This window comes from Macrosteles quadrilineatus, unplaced genomic scaffold (genome assembly GCF_028750875.1).
Source record: "Macrosteles quadrilineatus isolate MER2022 unplaced genomic scaffold, UCM_ALF_1.0 Scaffold_1__1_contigs__length_201487025, whole genome shotgun sequence".
Taxonomy (NCBI): Eukaryota; Metazoa; Arthropoda; class Insecta; order Hemiptera; family Cicadellidae; genus Macrosteles; species Macrosteles quadrilineatus.
Window position 1 is genome coordinate 181,765,417 of NW_026542594.1, and position 18,358 is coordinate 181,783,774.

The following is an 18,358-nucleotide window of genomic DNA, read 5'->3' on the forward strand; positions in this document are numbered from 1 at the left end:
ATATCGTTACTGGGGCCATTGTACTGGGGTATTAGACTTAATTTAACACATTTACAAGCTTAAAGTCAGCACCAAGAATATACTGATGGTCAAAATTATATTGCCTGTAAATTTGTTTCTTCTGTATAAGTCACCACTTGCTTGGTATGCAAAAGCTTAAATTATATCCTAATGAAAAGAATAATAAATAAACAATAGTTGGGTAACTGAGTGGTTGTGTTGCTCACCTCACAAACAAAAGGTCACCAGTTCGATCCTAGGAAAAGTTATAGACTTTTTGATGGTTTGAAAATGGACCCAGCTGTTCGTGATCAATGGGCTTTTAACAAATGATTTCGGGTAATGAAACAGCTGGTCTTAGTCAGTATCAAAGCCACACAATTCATTTAACCTTGTTATAAATATTTTTATTATATTATTATTCTATGTATATTTTTCTTATAATTTTTGATACTCCCTCTTAAAAGCCTAATAGTTTACCACAAGTTATTCCTTCAGTGTGGGACAATCATAAGTAGTGTTTCAATGAATGTATACAAAATGTCACAACAGAACAGTTTATCGGAAACATCAATTATTGAAGGTTTAAGTTGCTATGGTTTTAAAACTGGACATAATAAACATTTAAATAAGTGTCTACTTCACAGCAATTAATTGTCAAAAGTGGCACTGAAATAGATTGAAACCATCTAAAGTATGAGTCTTAAGCTTTCAAAGATTGGCCACAACGTCTCAAGAATGGAGATTAAAATAATTGGATGAAAACCCATCATCCGGTTCAGTAAACTTATCAAGTAGTAATCATAAGCTGTCTTACCCAGGTCCGAACATAGCTTTATTGCCCAAAAGAATTTCATTAGGAACAGTTATAAGTTGTATTTTAAGGTCTTATAACCAAGCGTTACTTGTACAGTGGAACCTCGATAAGAAGACCCTCGATAACAAGTCACCCTTGATAACAAGGGTCATTTTCATATCTCCTTTAATTTATTCTACCCTTAATCACATGTTATGTAAACCTCAATAAGGATTCGACCTTGATAACAAGTCTTATCCCCATGAGAGTCTTCTTATCAAGGTTCTACTGTACCACACTTTAGTCCGTTCACAAAATTTAGGTGGTTTCAATTAGGTTTCCAGCCCCACCTCTTTTTTGCGTAATGTATATTACAGCTGATCAGCTGTCAGATATTTTTCAAAGTAATAAAGAAGAAAAATTAAGAAAAAGAAATATAGTTTTGTCAAATTGTGTTTTAGGGGGGGGGGGGGGGGTTAAAAGTGTGAAAATCATTTACAACGGACTTGACTTTCGTATTTTTTCGAAATCATGGAGTCTGTTCATTGTTCTTGGATAGTTGCAGATAGTGACGTTCTCTCAATTAAATCCATTAATTTGTAGACTAGAATAATTGTGGCAACTAAACCATTGTAAACCATAATCATGTTTTTGTGTAAACCTTGCGGAATCGGACTAACACAATGAGAACAATCTAAAGTCAACAAATAGTTTTAATTCTTTAATAAAACCAAGAACATCTGAATTCTTTAGTAGTTGATTTAAGCAGTTACTTACGAACTCCTTGTTTTTCAATACCAGGAACTTTACAGAATAGTTGATAGAGACATTGTTTTGAGCAGCAATCACTGTCCTTCTTGCACTTGTAAAAAAATATTGAAACTAAATTAAGAAGCTTGCAACAGGTGGTGACTCGAAGTCTACCAGAATTATTCCATATAATTATTGAATGTAAAAATTAATTTTCTATTGCGGATCTTTTCAGGAAGAGAGCCATTTTCAACTTTTATTGTGCTGCGGTGTTTAGAATTATAGCTAGGTAAGTTTAGGATAATGACAAACGATGTACCATAAAAAAAAACATTTTTCTAAACTAATGAAAACAGAAACCATGAAAACAAATTGACGTATTCGCAAATTTATCTTGACAAACTATTCAACATATCAACGTATCAACTTTTGTTTTGTCATACTTAACCTGGTTTGTTATAACCATGAACCAAACTAACCTAACCTAACTAATCTAACATAACCTAACCAAACCAACCTAACTTAACCTAACCTAGCCTATTCACAGCAGCACAGTTAAAAAGAGTCTTCTCGAAAAGACCCTATGGGTTAAAGTGTTCTTATTCAATACCCACAGTCGATATTATATCGCGTCAAAATATACGATACAATATAATTATATTAAACTAACATTTCATCCAATGATATAGGCTATCGTAGATTCTTTACGAAACTATACCCCAAAAAGATGGTAAGTTTTCCAACCATTAAAACTTATGATCATAGCTACTCTTCTTGGATGTTAAACCTATTCCTCTAACCTTCTAACAAATAATACTCTCCAATGTTTTGACCTGGAAACCCTCCATAACATTTATAACTCACTGTTATTTTCCAATCCTCCATACACTCATAATGACGTTTTGGAACAGGTCCGATACTAGGGTCAACCTTCGGTTCCGGGCCAGGATCAGTGTCAGAAGTAACGGCTCCAACAAATAACGCCAACAGTGAGAGAAGGAGCAGAAAAAGGTAACGTGGTAGCATAGCTTTCAGTGGTAAACTGTTCTTCTCACCTAAAATACAACTGTTTCTTCTGATCGTTTCTACGTAAGCTTTGGAATGGTTGTAAAAACCTGAGGTATTCCTTTATACCTGTTGTAGTTCAACAGAAAATATTTGAGGAAAATAACAGCTTAGAGAAAAATGTATTTGTACTATAAATTTTAAGTCTAATCCTTTGTGGTAAGCCTGGTCTAATATCCTTGGAAACAAGTTGGCAGATGGGCCTACACATTAAGTGTTTGTATTAATTTAATTTTAATTTTAATGTTCATATACTATGTTCATATTCATAGTGAAATGGTTAAAAATAAAACAAATACGAGTGAAATAGGATGATAGGATTAGAAAAATTAAGTAAAACAGTTAATTTTACAAAGAAATAGGCTAAGTAAAATTCATAAATAAATTTAAAATCGAATTAAAGAAGCTTATGTGCCCTCTATTAAAGAAATATTAGGGGAAAATCTCTTTTAATAAAGGTAAAAGAATAATAGTGGCCATTCTAACACTAGCGTCTCAGGGTCCTGGTCAGAAACCAATCAGAACCTCTTCTGCGAATGAGTGGGGGATTGTGGGAGAGCCCCTCACATTAGTACACATTAAACTAAAATTAGTTTAAAATTTTTAAAATTATAAAATTAAACCGTCATACCCTAACCTAACTAACCAAACTTGTCGATAATATAAAAAAGATCCCTCACACATTAACAAGTGACGAAATCCTAACTATTCTTGTTAAATACGTTTACGAAGTTTCAAATCTGAAAACTTCGAACGGTTTCACTACAAATCGTATTGATGCAACAAACGATAAATGTTTTAAGTTGAGAATAACGCTAATCCAATATCAGTAAGACCAAGACAATTTTAGTCCGAAATTCCAATTATAACAGATTAAAGTTCGCCACATCGCTTAAACTATTCCAAGTTGCGCGAGCAAGTTGATGGATTCTTCATCCAATAATCTCCCGATCCTCCGTCTTAACTTGGAATATTACTGGTATAACTGAGACAACTTGTGTATCAGTTAGAGAACCACATATACCATAAATTAAAAACAACTCAAAATATTTGACTCCCACTCTACATTTTAATATTTAAAATAATATAATTTGTTAATTAGTCATAAAATGTTCTACGGATGGTTATTATTTAATATATACCCTATTGTGAAGTATATTGAAGGTATTTAAAGTCCATTATAAATATCAAAGTTAGGTAGTTTCTTTCCAAATAATGAACATTGAAAAATGTTCGGGACTAATAATACGTTCTGAAAGCTAACTCAGAAATAGAATTATTAATGTGTAATTTATTATTTAACTGTCTGTGAAACCGGGTGAAATGTCGAATTTGAAATTTTTGAAAAATCACTACACGTTTAAATAAAAATAGCTGTAAAATATTTTTATGCGGCATTGAATTAATTTTTTTAAGTCAGCCTAAGAAAAAGTAACCTAAAACAACTTACCCGGTTTTTGTTGGATTATTGTGCGCAGATGGATTACAACGATTATATTTATTTTTTATTTCATCGATTATCTTTGTTATTATGCTATAGTCGTCATACTGCAGCAAAAACAGTTGTAAAAATGGGGATAAATTATCTAAAGATGATATAGGGACGGCTCTCACACAATATAACATTGTTACCCTTGACTTTGTTCCACAATATTTATGGTTGGTGAAGAGACAAAGTAATATATAGTTTATATCCTCGTTGGGTTTGAAATATGAACGTCCTTATAAAATGTAATACAGCACAGTCTACAGTACAGTAAATATAAGCTATATTTACCACTTAGTATGTAACCTATAATTATACTTATAGTAAAATATGTTACAGTTGGATTTTATTTGTTAAAACTAGGGATTATCTTTCTATTATTAATTCATAGCCCAATCACAAAATGGTATATGGGGCTGAAAAGGTTTTGCCTGGAAGCAAAATTTTATTTACAGTACAGTAAATATAAGCTATATTTACCACTTAGTATGTAACCTATAATTCTACTTATAGTAAAATATGTTACAGTTGGATTTTGTTTGTTAAAACTATGGATTATCTTTCTATTATTAATTCATAGCCCAATCACAAAATGGTATATGGGCCTGAAAAGATTTTGCTTGGAACCAAACCAGCGACCTTCAGATTTGAAGGCGAGCACTATAACCACTCGGCTACCCAGACCTCTTTGAGGTCTTCTGTCCTTGATTCCCTGGTTCAAATATTGCAAATCACCAAAGGTTTTTAACAATGTGATAATGCCACACCTTGTAGGTTTTGGGGACGAAAAAAAATTATGTGGCCCTCATTCAAAGGTAAATATTTCTGTATCGAAGAGAGCATTGTCCAGAAATTCATTTACTAGTTTGAAATTGTATTATAAGCAATAGGTTTATTTACTATGAGCAGTTTAGTAGTGTATTACAAAATAAAAGTTCGGCCTAGTTTTAGTGGTTATAAGGATAAAAATATGAAAAAAATTGAAACTGTGCTTTTTTTGGGTGAGTTAAAATGGGGGATTATATTTTGAAACATAAAATTCCCCTGCCTGGTTGTTAAAAAAATACGAAAAACCATTTAATAAATTTAGGTATTTAAAGGAGCTGATGTTTCTCCTTACAATGTTTTTTTTTTATTTTAACAACGACAACAATATATATTTTAAATGTTGTTAATTGTATTGATTGCATTGCCACCAATACTACAAAGATATAATTAAAACCTTAAAAAAAATAATCAATTGATTCTCATGAGTGTCCTTCATATAAATGGTATAAATCCTCAATAGATTGGATCTTTGTCCTAGACGAGTTGAAACAAGATTATTGGTTTTGCGACAACTTCAATCTTCAGGAAATTGGTGAATCTGATGGGATTAAATAATAGATGATCCCGCCGAATGTATGTCAGTACAAAACTTCCATTCTAGATGGGGTTTCACTGAGTATCAATTTCAGTTGTTTAGTTCAATAATTGCCAACCATGTTATAGAGCATATTTTTTAAGTAATAATATTTAAAAACGAATTCACTGTAGGTTATATGTACTGATATTTGTAAACCTCCGTATTCCAACTATAATTTTAAATAATTAAAAATTCTCTAATTTGAAAGGAAAGTGGTTTGCATAGAAAATAATTAATTAAAGCTCAAATAATGGATAAAATACAATTTTCAAACGTACTTTCTTACATGTTGACTTCTAATTATTAGTAAATGGTTTGGGAATGAACTGTAATCGCCTTAATACCCTATTCTAGTTTAGCTATTTTCTTGCCGGGATTTCCAATTAGGATAACTGTTTTCTTGATTGTGTTGATTGCACTATAGGAGACGTAACTGTATAGCTAGCGTCCTTGAAGTAATCAAGCTACAATGGATATAGAAATGTTAAACAATACAGGAAGAACATGTGTCAAAAAATTAAACTATTCTATGATAAAAACGTTTTATTTACAACCTTTTGAGAGTATTTGTTTTCAATGCAAAAATACAGTTAAGTTTTTGAACAACACTTTTTAAATATAGACATATAAAAATGTAGCAAATTTATGTTGGTTCTGTTACATACTACATAGTATCAAATGTTGTAGATAACGATTAAAGTGTATATCTCAAACTATATATCTGATACTAATATTCTATACTTTTATTAAAAATATACCATTGAAATAGGTAAACCTGTCACTCGTATTGTATGATAACGTTGAGAAAAATTAGTTTTTTTTTGTTATATAACTGAATACAAATCATATAAATGTTTGTTTTATACTATTTACAAAATTTGAACGTTGTCTAAAGACAGGTAACTTTGCCTAAATACATAGATAATTTTAGCTAAGCCAATTACAATGTTAAGTTTTTGCATTGCAAGGTAATTTTCTTTTTGTAATTATAGTGAATGAAGCCAATACCATGTTAAAGTATATATAAAATTTTTAATTATTTTAAAACATCATTTATTGTTCAAATTAGTTGTATGATTATAATAGTTTGAGTTATGGGCTTTGAGAAACTTATGTTTGTATACGATTACATCTCAAGATCTATACCAATCACATTACCTAAATACAGGTATTGACTCGAGGGAGATTATGATTGGTTTGCATTGCCTGATTGCCTAAGTTGGTCTCCGTTTGAGTTACCTTGTTTTACAAGGTAAATTGACAAGGTTTCAAGTTCTGAACGATTATTAATGAACATATAGTAACATTAGAAGTAATACATTTTTGATTAAACACAATTCCTAGCTCTAAATGACGATTTACACTATTTATAGGTTATGAAATTATATTCATTTAATATATTTATTTTACTTGTGTTGACTAGGTCCACAGTTAGTCATACACTATACATTAAAGGATAATTTAGACTTATTTTGGTTGAATATTATATACAGTATATTATATTATTATTATTGTTAAACCCAGCAAACTTTACTTTCAGCAAAAATGTACAAAACTTTAAAAACTTGTTCCCTACAGTACCTTTTTTGTAAATTTAATTTTTAACTACTTCTAGTATTTATTTATATTTGTGATACGCTGGGCGTATCCTCAATTTAAATAATCAAACAATTTAATAAAAGTTTAACATACCCTAACAACTTTATCGTAACGATTTTTATACTAATATCAAAAAGTATTGAAGTCATAATCAAGAGGAAAAAGCCTAAAGCTTTTGCCAAAACGAAACAAGACAACACTAAAATAGCTTGACTGGTTATTGGTCTTGTTATAAGTTTGATTCATTGTGAGAGCAATATTTGTATCCAATGGATTTATACGGTGGCAAATCAACATTCTGAGCCCATACCCACAGTCATACCTACAGCCATACTTACAGCCATACCCACACAGCCATGCCTACAGCTATACTTACAGCCATACCTACAGTTATACCTACAGCCATACTTACAGCCATACCCACACAGCCATGCCTACAGCTATACTTACAGCCATACCCACAGTCATACCTACAGCCATACTTACAGCCATACCCACACAGCCATGCCTACAGCTATACTTACAGCCATACCCACAGTCATACCTACAGCCATACTTACAGCCATACCCACACAGCCATGCCTACAGCTATACTTACAGCCATACCTACAGCCATACTTACAGCCATACCCACACAGCCATGCCTACAGCTATACTTACAGCCATACCCACAGTCATACCTACAGCCATACTTACAGCCATACCCACACAGCCATGCCTACAGCTATACTTACAGCCATACCCACAGTCATACCTACAGCCATACTTACAGCCATACCCACACAGCCATGCCTACAGCTATACTTACAGCCATACCCACAGTCATACCTACAGCCATACTTACAGCCATACCCACACAGCCATGCCTACAGCTATACTTACAGCCATACCCACAGTCATACCTACAGCCATACTTACAGCCATACCCACACAGCCATGCCTACAGCTATACTTACAGCCATACCTACAGTTATACCTACAGCCATGTATTGTGCTATTAATAAATTTAAAACACTGCATACACTGTACCTAAATAATTACAAAACGATTAAATAGTAGTTTTCGTTACTAGTCCCTAAAGTAGGCTGTTATGGGACGATATCGTTAAGAAATTCGATTAAGTCTCAAAAAAAACTTTTTACGAGTAGTTACGAACAATATTTTTCATTACATTGTCATATATTATAGCAGAAAATACAAAATACAGTAACACTGAATGAATTAGGTTATGTAAGAAACAAACGAAGTTTGTTTATTGTTGAAGCATTTTAAAGGATTAGTACAGCTGATTTATATTTTAGATAAGCTTTGACATAACCATATGATTCGAGTCCGTAAAATGTTACGGACTAGTCCGCAAAAAGCTATCTTTAGGGACTCAAAACGATCCGTAAGACAGCTGTTTTTGAGACAGTGTAATCCAAAATATTTACAGATCAAGTAAATGAAACTAAGTTTGGTTACAATTGCATAATGCATGTGAACTACACTTTTGTAAAATGTTGTGTTACTAAAATAGCATTCTTGCACAATTTAATTTTCACACATTTTTGGAAGTTCGTCTACTGTGTTGTATGGTTGCAAAAAATAACATAGACTACCGGTGCACTTGAACATTGTATTTAATAAAATGCTACTTCCAATATCTTTCTTATCCTCTTTATTTTCAATCTAAGTTAATTAGAATACCTATCTTAAACCCTCTAGTCTTAAACCTTTTAGCTTCTCCAACAAACACAGCAAAATCATTATCACAGGGATTAAGCTTGAATGCTAAGGCAGTTCTATTCGGAGAAGATTATATGACTTTAGTCTCAATGGAGTAGTTTTCTTGATGTGTAAGCGTTGTTCTTGATTAAACTCGTGAGCTTGATTGAAATTTTAATTTCTTATCAATATTCGCTTAGTTTGAGCTATTCGATATGATTTGTAAAAGGAAACAAAATGAAGTTTGTTGTCATAAAAGTAAAACGAGCTATTAATTCGGTTCTAGGTATGTTAATATAAATTTAAATAACTTCTTGATCAGCATCGTACGTGTTACCTGAAAGTACAAAATACGTCAAATGACACTTGTAATATTTACACTTATACTGTTTACTCACAAGACAGTAGATACAAAAGTTGGTAAGTGGTGATCGATTTCGATTGGGCACTCCAATCATCATCAGTCCCAATAGACGAATCGTTCGTTTAAAAAAATAATATATGAGACTTATAATATTCTTTAATTATAATGATTGAAAATGGCCTTAATTTTTTTTAAATGGCAGAACTATTTTCAACAACCAATTTAAAAAAAGCCAACTACTTTACAAACTACTATTATTTCTTTAGTACAAACTCAGATCCTTGTTCTGCGGTACAAAGATGTCAGTTTAATTGAATATAATTATAGTTGGACAGTCTAACTGTTTATACAGTAATTACAAAACCATGTCATTAAAGCAGTTTTTCTGTTCCTGGCATACAACACAATTTAAGTAAATAACAAAAACCAGTCTCAGTGGTAAGTATTAAGCCTCAAATAAAATTGTGTTTTTGCTGTTCATTACTCCGAAAAAAAAACAGGACAAGTTTGGAATTTCTGATGGCTGCCGTTGTTGTGTCGTGTCAGAGGCAAAGCATGAATAATATGAATAGCTTTCATCAAGCGACGTGACAAGTGTGAACCTGTTTTATATTTTATGGTTTAATGTTTTTTGTATTTTATATTTAATGTTTGCCAGTAAAATTTTAGATTATAAAAGCTTAGAGAAATGACGTTAAGGCCATAATTAAGTAATACACCTGTATTGACGAACTTTAAATCATATTTCATATTACCAGATAAAAATGTGGTTTTAATCTTCATTGTTGTTGTGTGTTACCTTCTTTTGTACCAATAAGAAAATGGTCCAACTCATGACATAGTTACTATTTATTCAGTTACTATTTATTGTAAAAATCATAATATTGCTTAATAGCTCAATGACTACTTATAAATAACTACAATAGTTATTCTCGAAATTTACAGAACACTTATTACTTGAAAGCTTACGCTATAACCCCTTAGCTGCCTACCCAGTATTAGTAACCCTTATAACCCTTTATAACCCTCTATAACCCTTTTTAAATCGTTTCACAATAGTACGAGAGTGTAGAGTAGACTTAATGTCTGAAGACCCTATCTAGGGTGAACGTGTCTTATCTCGTTTCCACAATTGAGTTTCTTCGAAGTAGCAATTCGGTTAATCTTAGCTGCTTGAGAAAATTTATTTCAAACCTTATGTAAATGAGAACAAAGCTTATAAAAAAAATTATTTTCATGTACGAATTATTGATATGAATAAAAGTACACCAGGTGGATTTTTTTTGTCTATGTGTTAACCGTAATTAAAAACGCCATTAATTATATATTCAATAGCAAGGATAAATACAAAATATAAATCAATAGTATATCGTATGATTTTTTATTTTAAACAGCCATACCATTGAAACGTGGATAGATTAAGAAAACTTAAAAGATAGTCAACAGCAATTCAGAGAAAACTTCTTTGCGTTTTGATGTAAAACAATTGGACTGAGTTGCCCTTCAAATTAATGTCTATAGCCTCGTTCCTAATAATCGGACCTTGTCTGGAGAGTCTTCTAGTCTTAATTAAAAATCTATCGAAGTCGAGATGAACATTTTCTCTTAATCATATTCAACAAGATCATTCAATTTTGTGATTTCCTCCCCATAAACTATCAAAGTTACTTCCACCGCTTACCCAAAAGCCATGATAAGGGTTGTTGATAAGCTAATCGAAGAACGTATGTGACAGATTGTTGATATTAATAAAGTTTGTGAAGATTGTGTGGTAGTTATGAAAATTTAATACAAAAGGAAAATGTAAAACACTAGACCTCATACCTATTCTAAATTATTTAAGCCTAATATGTGGCAAAAAAAAACGGTGAACTTTTATATCATAATTTAGATTGACTGAGTAATATGTATTACCTAAAAACATGACTAAATGTCTTTCATTATGTGGTATGACTACACACTTCGTGAATGTACATTCTATTGAAGTTGGTGATTATAAACAAAAGTTCCTTGTCTGTGTGGTGCAAAGTGACCTGAAATAAAATAAGGAAATTGAGTTGGACTTTAATTGAGTTTAAAGGACATCAACGCCAGATGCATCCGCAACTAGACTTTGAAAAATAAAGCATTGACAGTGAATTGTTGTCTGTAGACGAAAAAACATTACAGATATTTACTGTTTAACTGTGGCTTTATCAGCTACTGATAAAAGCTTAGAGCAAGTAAACAAATTAGAAATAATAAAAATAGCTCGTATACGGGATCAAATAAAAATGGTATTGTACTAAACATATCCTCCAAAATTAGAAGTCTACACAACAGTCTTCATTGTGATTAAAACAAATATATTGAAAAAAAGAACAATTAAAAATTTTAAAGGCTCCTATTTCCTTCAATTTCAAATCAATTCACACCAATACTCAATATGTATCAAAATAGCAATTAAATTCCAAACTGGTGCACCGGTTTCTACTGAAAGATAAGTTTTGTTTTGTTTTGGATTCTTAAATTCTTTAAATAATTTGTTTTGTATTCAAGTTTACATTTTACAAAAGGCACGATTCTCAAAAGGGTTGCATTATTTGCATTTTCTATAGTGGTTGTTCTATTTTAATTTGCAACAGTAACATTAATATGTTTCTATTTTTCTTTAGTTTCTTCTTCAGAACCAGTTGTTTATAAACATTATTTTACAAAACATAAACTCATCGTATTTCATTGGAAAACAAATACATACAAAAGTCACTTGGAATGATTGTTAAGGAGCTATTCAATAACTACTCAATAGTTTACAGACGTTTATGTTATACATGAATTATGCAAACGTGGCCATGGAATACCATTTATATTTAAAAATATTGTAAAAGCTATTTGCTGGGGAGAAATTTAAGCTAGGGTTTCAATGCTTTTCAATCTAAATCTTATGACATTTTATTAGAGCTATTTAGCTAATGCACATTTATATATTGGCCTTTGTGGGCGTAAAATCGAAAAAGTAAATCCCATATATATTCGCTAAAGGGTTATAATCTAAAAAAATCATACTGATTGAACATGTATTACAAGTGCGGATTAAAATTTATTTAGCATGTTACGCCTTTGTTAAAGACAGAATGAATAAGTTTATTACTCACAAAATGACTTAAACCACATACAACATTTCATTTACTAGATAATATTGTTTCTCAATGTGATTTTGAAAAGAAAACAAAACACTTTCTAATAGTGTTTCTTAATGTTCTTCGAAAAGAAAACCAAGCACCTTCTATCTGATTTACACCATTTCCAGTTTAGAGGTTAGTTTTATCTGCAACAAAAACTTTTAGATCGAGTGTTTTATCAGATTTAGCAGTTCTATTTCCTTTCTTTTACTATCGTTTGTTTGATCCTGCAGATTAAACTCATGGAGAAACATTAAAATTTAAATATTGTAGTTAAAATATGTTTAGCTTCTGTTCTGTGTAATTTTGTTCATAAAATGTATTTAAAGTTGTAGTATTATGATCAAAAAAGGTATTGCACATATGTAAATAAATGGAAGAAACAACATTAAAAAGAAAATTCTCATTTTAGATAAATTGGTGAGTCGGTGGCTCAGTAAGTAGCGACACGGACTTTGGGCCCAAGGCGTCTTGGGTTCGGATCCTGGCCACTGCCGCAAACATGTTATCAGTACAGTTTCGTACTGTACCGGCTCACCCCTTTTGCTTTGCTGTATACGTTCCACGTACAGATATATAGTCTATGTGGCCGGCAAATGCAAGGTTAAAAGAGGCCGCCAACCTCTCTGAATATATATATATATATATATATATATTGTTATTGTATACATCAATGAGGGCTACTTTTAATGTTACTATATATATATATATATATATTGCGTTCATTTTCGAAACCCTGTGAAATAATAAATCAAATTCCCAATTGATTTCCAATTGATTGATTTTAATCTTCTGGCCGGTGATCATAGCAGAAAGCCAGGTTAAGTTACATTCTGCAGTCAAAGCTAACTGATTAAAGCAGACATGATTGCTTTGTGTCAAGCAGCACTTAAAACCCAATCAAATAAGACCAGTCTATTCGCACCTAGGTTAACTGAAATTGTCAACTAATATAAAAAATATGTTTTATATTTATCAAAGTATATTTTATGAAACCAAATACACGGGGTTGTCAACGTAATAAAGTGAAGTATATAGCAATTATTATAAAATTCCACCACCGCAGCAAACCATCAAACTAAGTGAATTTTTTATTGCTTGATCGGATTTTAACTAAAACATTTCCTTAAACATGTCAGATATATTTTCTACTTAAATAAAATTAGGTTTCATTTGTACTTAGGGTTGCTATCACAATGGATGTAGTAAGGTGTGCTTAAAATTTTAATAGCTTGACGAAGTAAACGGATGTTTAAAATTCATTCAAAATTTATCCATAAACAGCAAACTACGACAGTTAAGTTATCTTATCTTACTAATATTATAAATGTGAAAGTTTGTGTGTTTGTTTGTTTGTTTGTTTGTTTGTTTGTGTGTTTGAAGTTCAATCACGCATAAACCACTGGACGGATTGGGCTGAAATTTGGCATGATGATAGCTTACATTCCCGATTAACATATAGGCATTTCTTATCTCAAAAATCCTTTCAGGCTCCGCCCCAGTGGCTCTGTAATTCCCCATGTTAACCTTATGAGTATTCATATTTAAAGGGAATTAAAGAATTTAGTCAGCTGTTTCAACTAAAAAAGTTGGTTCTATGATATGGAAAAGCATTAAAAAGGTATAAGATTTACCAACAGGGTGCAGCACTATATTTTTTTGCATTTATGAAAACAGCTAATTTGAACTAAGCAGCAACAAAAAACTGTGATTCGCAATGAGAACTGTCAAAGTAGGATTGTTTACAGTTATGTTTATGTTTTTCATTTCATGAATAATTTGTGATATTTTGCGAATTGTTGATAATTTATTTTTCTCTATTGTTTAGGTGAAGTAGTAGAACATTATGGCTATGGTAGATGTGTAATACTATAGAATACTGTAAATTAACAAAACAAATTATCAAACTGTGTCCTTCCTTATTGCAAACGCAAAGCTTGAGTATAACTGCAATAAGCATTTTATACTTATATTCCAACCCAGTACGAAGGACGGGTACTCTGCTAGTCCAACATAAAAATAACACAGAAATATTTAGGTAAATTTAAAGTTTTTGGAATTTCTTTCGTAACTATTTTGCAAACAAATACGCTATATTGTATTTAATATTTGCGTTTAAGTTCTAGAAAATATTTTAGAAAGAAATTAAAAAATATATGTTTTAAAGGAAACAATTTGGGAAAGCTAGTTTATACCCATAAACCTCGTTCTTAAAGATTGTAAACTCGTTCGAATTAAAGTAGGTTTACGCATTTGACAGAAACAAAATGTAATCGAAATCAGGTCATTTTTACTCGATTTGTCACGCTAACGAATACATACACACACGTATACGAATTTAAATTGATGGAGTTTTCGGCCTCTGGGGACATCAAAACGAAAAAGAAAGTGCGTCCCGGGTCTAGCTCTCACCACGAGACCATAGGAGCGCCGTTTTCCTTTTATGGGAAATTCGCTAAAAGCAAGTCATCAGAGGCACTTTTACAATGATTTTAATAAAATGTCAAGTCAGGAATGGATAAAAATATTGAGAGTAAATGATAAGTTATAAATCATTTATCATGATAAAAATATCTAAGGCAAACTTTTTTCGCTTGTTTTGTTTAGATGCTTAGTACATCTCATCTTAACTCTGACCTTGTTTCGTTTTATCTGTTATTAGAAAAATAAATATTAATTGTGTCACTTTTGGTTTACATTTATTGTATTATTTACATAGCTTATCCATCGAAAATGTATTATAATGTAGTGAATATAATACATACAACCTTTTTAACTATGTAATCAGTAATGTTTTTTATAATCTATTAGTATGATGACTCTAGTTAAACGATGGCTCTGTGTTAGACAAAAATATATTTATTTTCTTATTCTTCATCTAGCTTTGTACTAGGAGAAAAAATTGGGAAATGGCGTCATAAAGGCCTATGAACCGAATTTGCTTTTGAAAACGGAAAGTATAATTTTAGTTGAAGAACAGCTATACTCTTTTCACTGTAAATATCGTTTATGCACTTTTTAAACATCACATAATATTTATACTTATAACAAAAGAAGTTTGTATATTCTAGAACTAGTGTATAAATGGTTAAACTGTAATTTAAAGTTCCTTGAGATGGCATTAAATTGTGCAGAAATAACTGTGCGCAGTAAATAATTGTAGCACTTTTATTATAAAAGTAAATTCACAAGATGTTGAAGAAGTAGAGAGTACTAGGAAGGGTTTACAACAAATCAAGACACAGCCGTGAGGGTAGCTTATCAGATGTGTTGTTGATTTATCTTCCGGGTTTAAGTGACAATATGTTTTCTTCGTGAGCATTTTATCGTTATTTTATGGTATACATGGTAATTCGAAAAGTGAACATAAAAGGATTACGTGAATGATATTGTTTAGTATTGCATTAATTTATTACATATGAAAAATCAATAATAATTTTTTTTATATAAAATAATATAATAGCTATAGCTCTTTTTATAGTTATTGAAAAATGAAAAATACACGATCTTCCATTTTAAGATAGAAATAACAAAAATATTTTACAAATGTATAATTTAAAAAGCCCAATTTTTAGTTTCAAGCAAAACATTATTATTCGCTGATTAACTTAATGCAAGTACTGCAAGCCTATCAAACACTTCTAACTAGTTCAGTAAATTCAAAGATTTGATGAATAATAATAATTGTGATGAAATAGCAGATTGAAGGTAAATTCATTTTTATAAGAATATATTTTAAGTTAAAAACTAAGGTGGTCACAATGTTGGACTACATGACACCCTGCACAAACCAAACTTGATGACTTTATTTAATTAATTTATATTTGTTTTACAATGTAATTAATAATAATTTAACAGTATATGTAAGACCTTTTTGCGTTGTAAATCTTTACCATCAGTTCAATCACAAATCAGGAAAATAGCACTCTGAAGTAAATTAAAATATTGTTACTTTTAGTTGAATTTCCATTGTAGTAAAATTTATGTAAAATCAGTTTTAACAACCAAACGAAATTTGAAACTTAAATAAATTCTTAATTATTAAAACTTAAAGATCATATCAATACAAAATTTTAAAACATTCTAGTTTCGTGAAAAGGAAATATGTAGTCTATAAACTTCTATTATCTTTTTACTATAGGTAGAACTTTATAATCCAAACGTCACTGTCACATATAAATCTAAAAAATACATCAACAAGTTTACAACTAATTTATCTCTAACAAACCAAACATATTAGAAAAAAGAAATGTCAGAGGAGTTTCACCAACATCAATATGTAATAATGCTCGAGGTGTTGTAATACTATTCCACCTACTGCATTTGGAGTTTAACTTTGAAACGTTTGAGATCAAAGAAAACTTGTTTGATATTATCATATTTTTTGTTTTTAAACTAAACAAAAAACTTAAGTACAACTAAAAATCTCACGTTGTACTTTTATCACGAGCAAACCTTTCTACGAGAACGACATAGAATAACTTTTTATGTAGCATTTCAATGTACATATAGCAACATTTCCTTGATAAATTTATACGCATCGACCTGATTCGTAATCAACACACAAGGCCAATCCATGTTCATTAAACAGTCAAAGTTGACTGATGAAAGCAGGCATGATTGCTTTGCAGCCTAAAGCACTCAAAACACAATTGAACAATACACGGCCACTCACATCAGCAATGAACTCACACGGCTTATCATTGACAAGTGCTACCCGAATGTTATCGACTTATGACGTTTTGAACTTAAACAGTAAAATTAGAAGAAGAACAATATGTATTTAATTACAAAACTAAACAAAAGACATGCCTTATCAAGCCATGAAATTCTATATTTATGTAAGCATGAAACCGATTGTTCTTTTTTTAACCTCGACTATTAACTATTATTACTATTATTGTTAATATTAATATTATTGTTAATATTATAATTTGGACTATTATTGTTTATGCACATTGTACATTTATGTCGTATGATATAAAGAATACAAATTTAATTTAAACATTACAATAAATATTCATTCGAATACGTCACAAGTTGGGACAAGCTGGTCCGTTTGTGGAGCAAACCGTTAGTAGAGTCCCAGAGGTAGCAGGTTCAAATCCGGGCAATTTCCAATGGGTTTAATCTTAGTGATAAAACCACAACCTCCAGGTTTAGCCTCATGTAATGTTAAAACGGTTCCGAGCTAAGAGCTTATCTAGCTTTCTTATATGTCAAAAATATGCCCCGTTATGTGCCCCATAGTAAATTATAAAAATATGAACATCACATCCTTCTTCGATTATGGTTTTGGAGTCAATTAATACAATGAATCAAAGTAGTGTCTTTCAAGTACCACAATTAAGGTAAATATTACATAAAATCAATTTGTATACCAGCAATCCTCTGCTTGAAACAACATAGTAGTATTACAATCAAATAGTTCGCAAAAGGAAACATTTAAAAATGACTTACCTCCTTGCTAAATATGACGACGAAGAGAATGTAGCCGTTGAGGAATAGTCCAATGACAGTAACCACGGTGAGCGGTACTCCCAGGGCGAGAGAGATCATCCCATCAGCAGAGAGTCACATGGTCACTGGTTCTGTAACAGGGTATCATACAGTCATCATAACACCAAGACTTCAAGGAGATGCACTACCAGGGCGAGAGAGATCATCCCATCAGCAGAGAGTCACATGGTCACTGGTTCTGTAACCGGGTATCATACAGTCATTATAACATCAACACATCAAGGAGAGGCACTACAGGGGCGAGATAAATCATCCCATCAGCAGAGAGTCATATGGTCACTGGTCCTGTAACCGGGTATCATACAGTCATCATAACACCAAAACATCAAGGAGAGGCACTACAGGGGCGAGATAAATCATCCCATCAGCAGAGAGTCACATGGTCACTGGTTCTGTAACCGGGTATCATACAGTCATTATAACATCAACACATCAAGGAGAGGCATACAGGGGCGAGATAGATCATCCCATCAGCAGAGAGTCACATGGTCACTGGTTCTGTACC

The 18,358-nt window shown here is 31.5% G+C and overlaps 1 protein-coding gene across 1 annotated transcript in view; it reads right to left on the reverse strand.

The window, feature by feature from the left end:
- LOC128991141 (melanopsin-like) overlaps positions 1 to 17,912 on the reverse strand; it is a 49,310-nt gene extending 31,398 nt beyond the window's left edge. Inside the window, exon 1 of the mRNA XM_054413906.1 lies at positions 17,794 to 17,912. Within this exon, the coding sequence (XP_054269881.1) occupies positions 17,794 to 17,892 (99 nt within the window). The 5' untranslated portion in view covers positions 17,893 to 17,912. The remainder of the gene's footprint in view (positions 1 to 17,793) is intronic.
- Between the last annotated feature and the right edge of the window lie 446 nt (positions 17,913 to 18,358).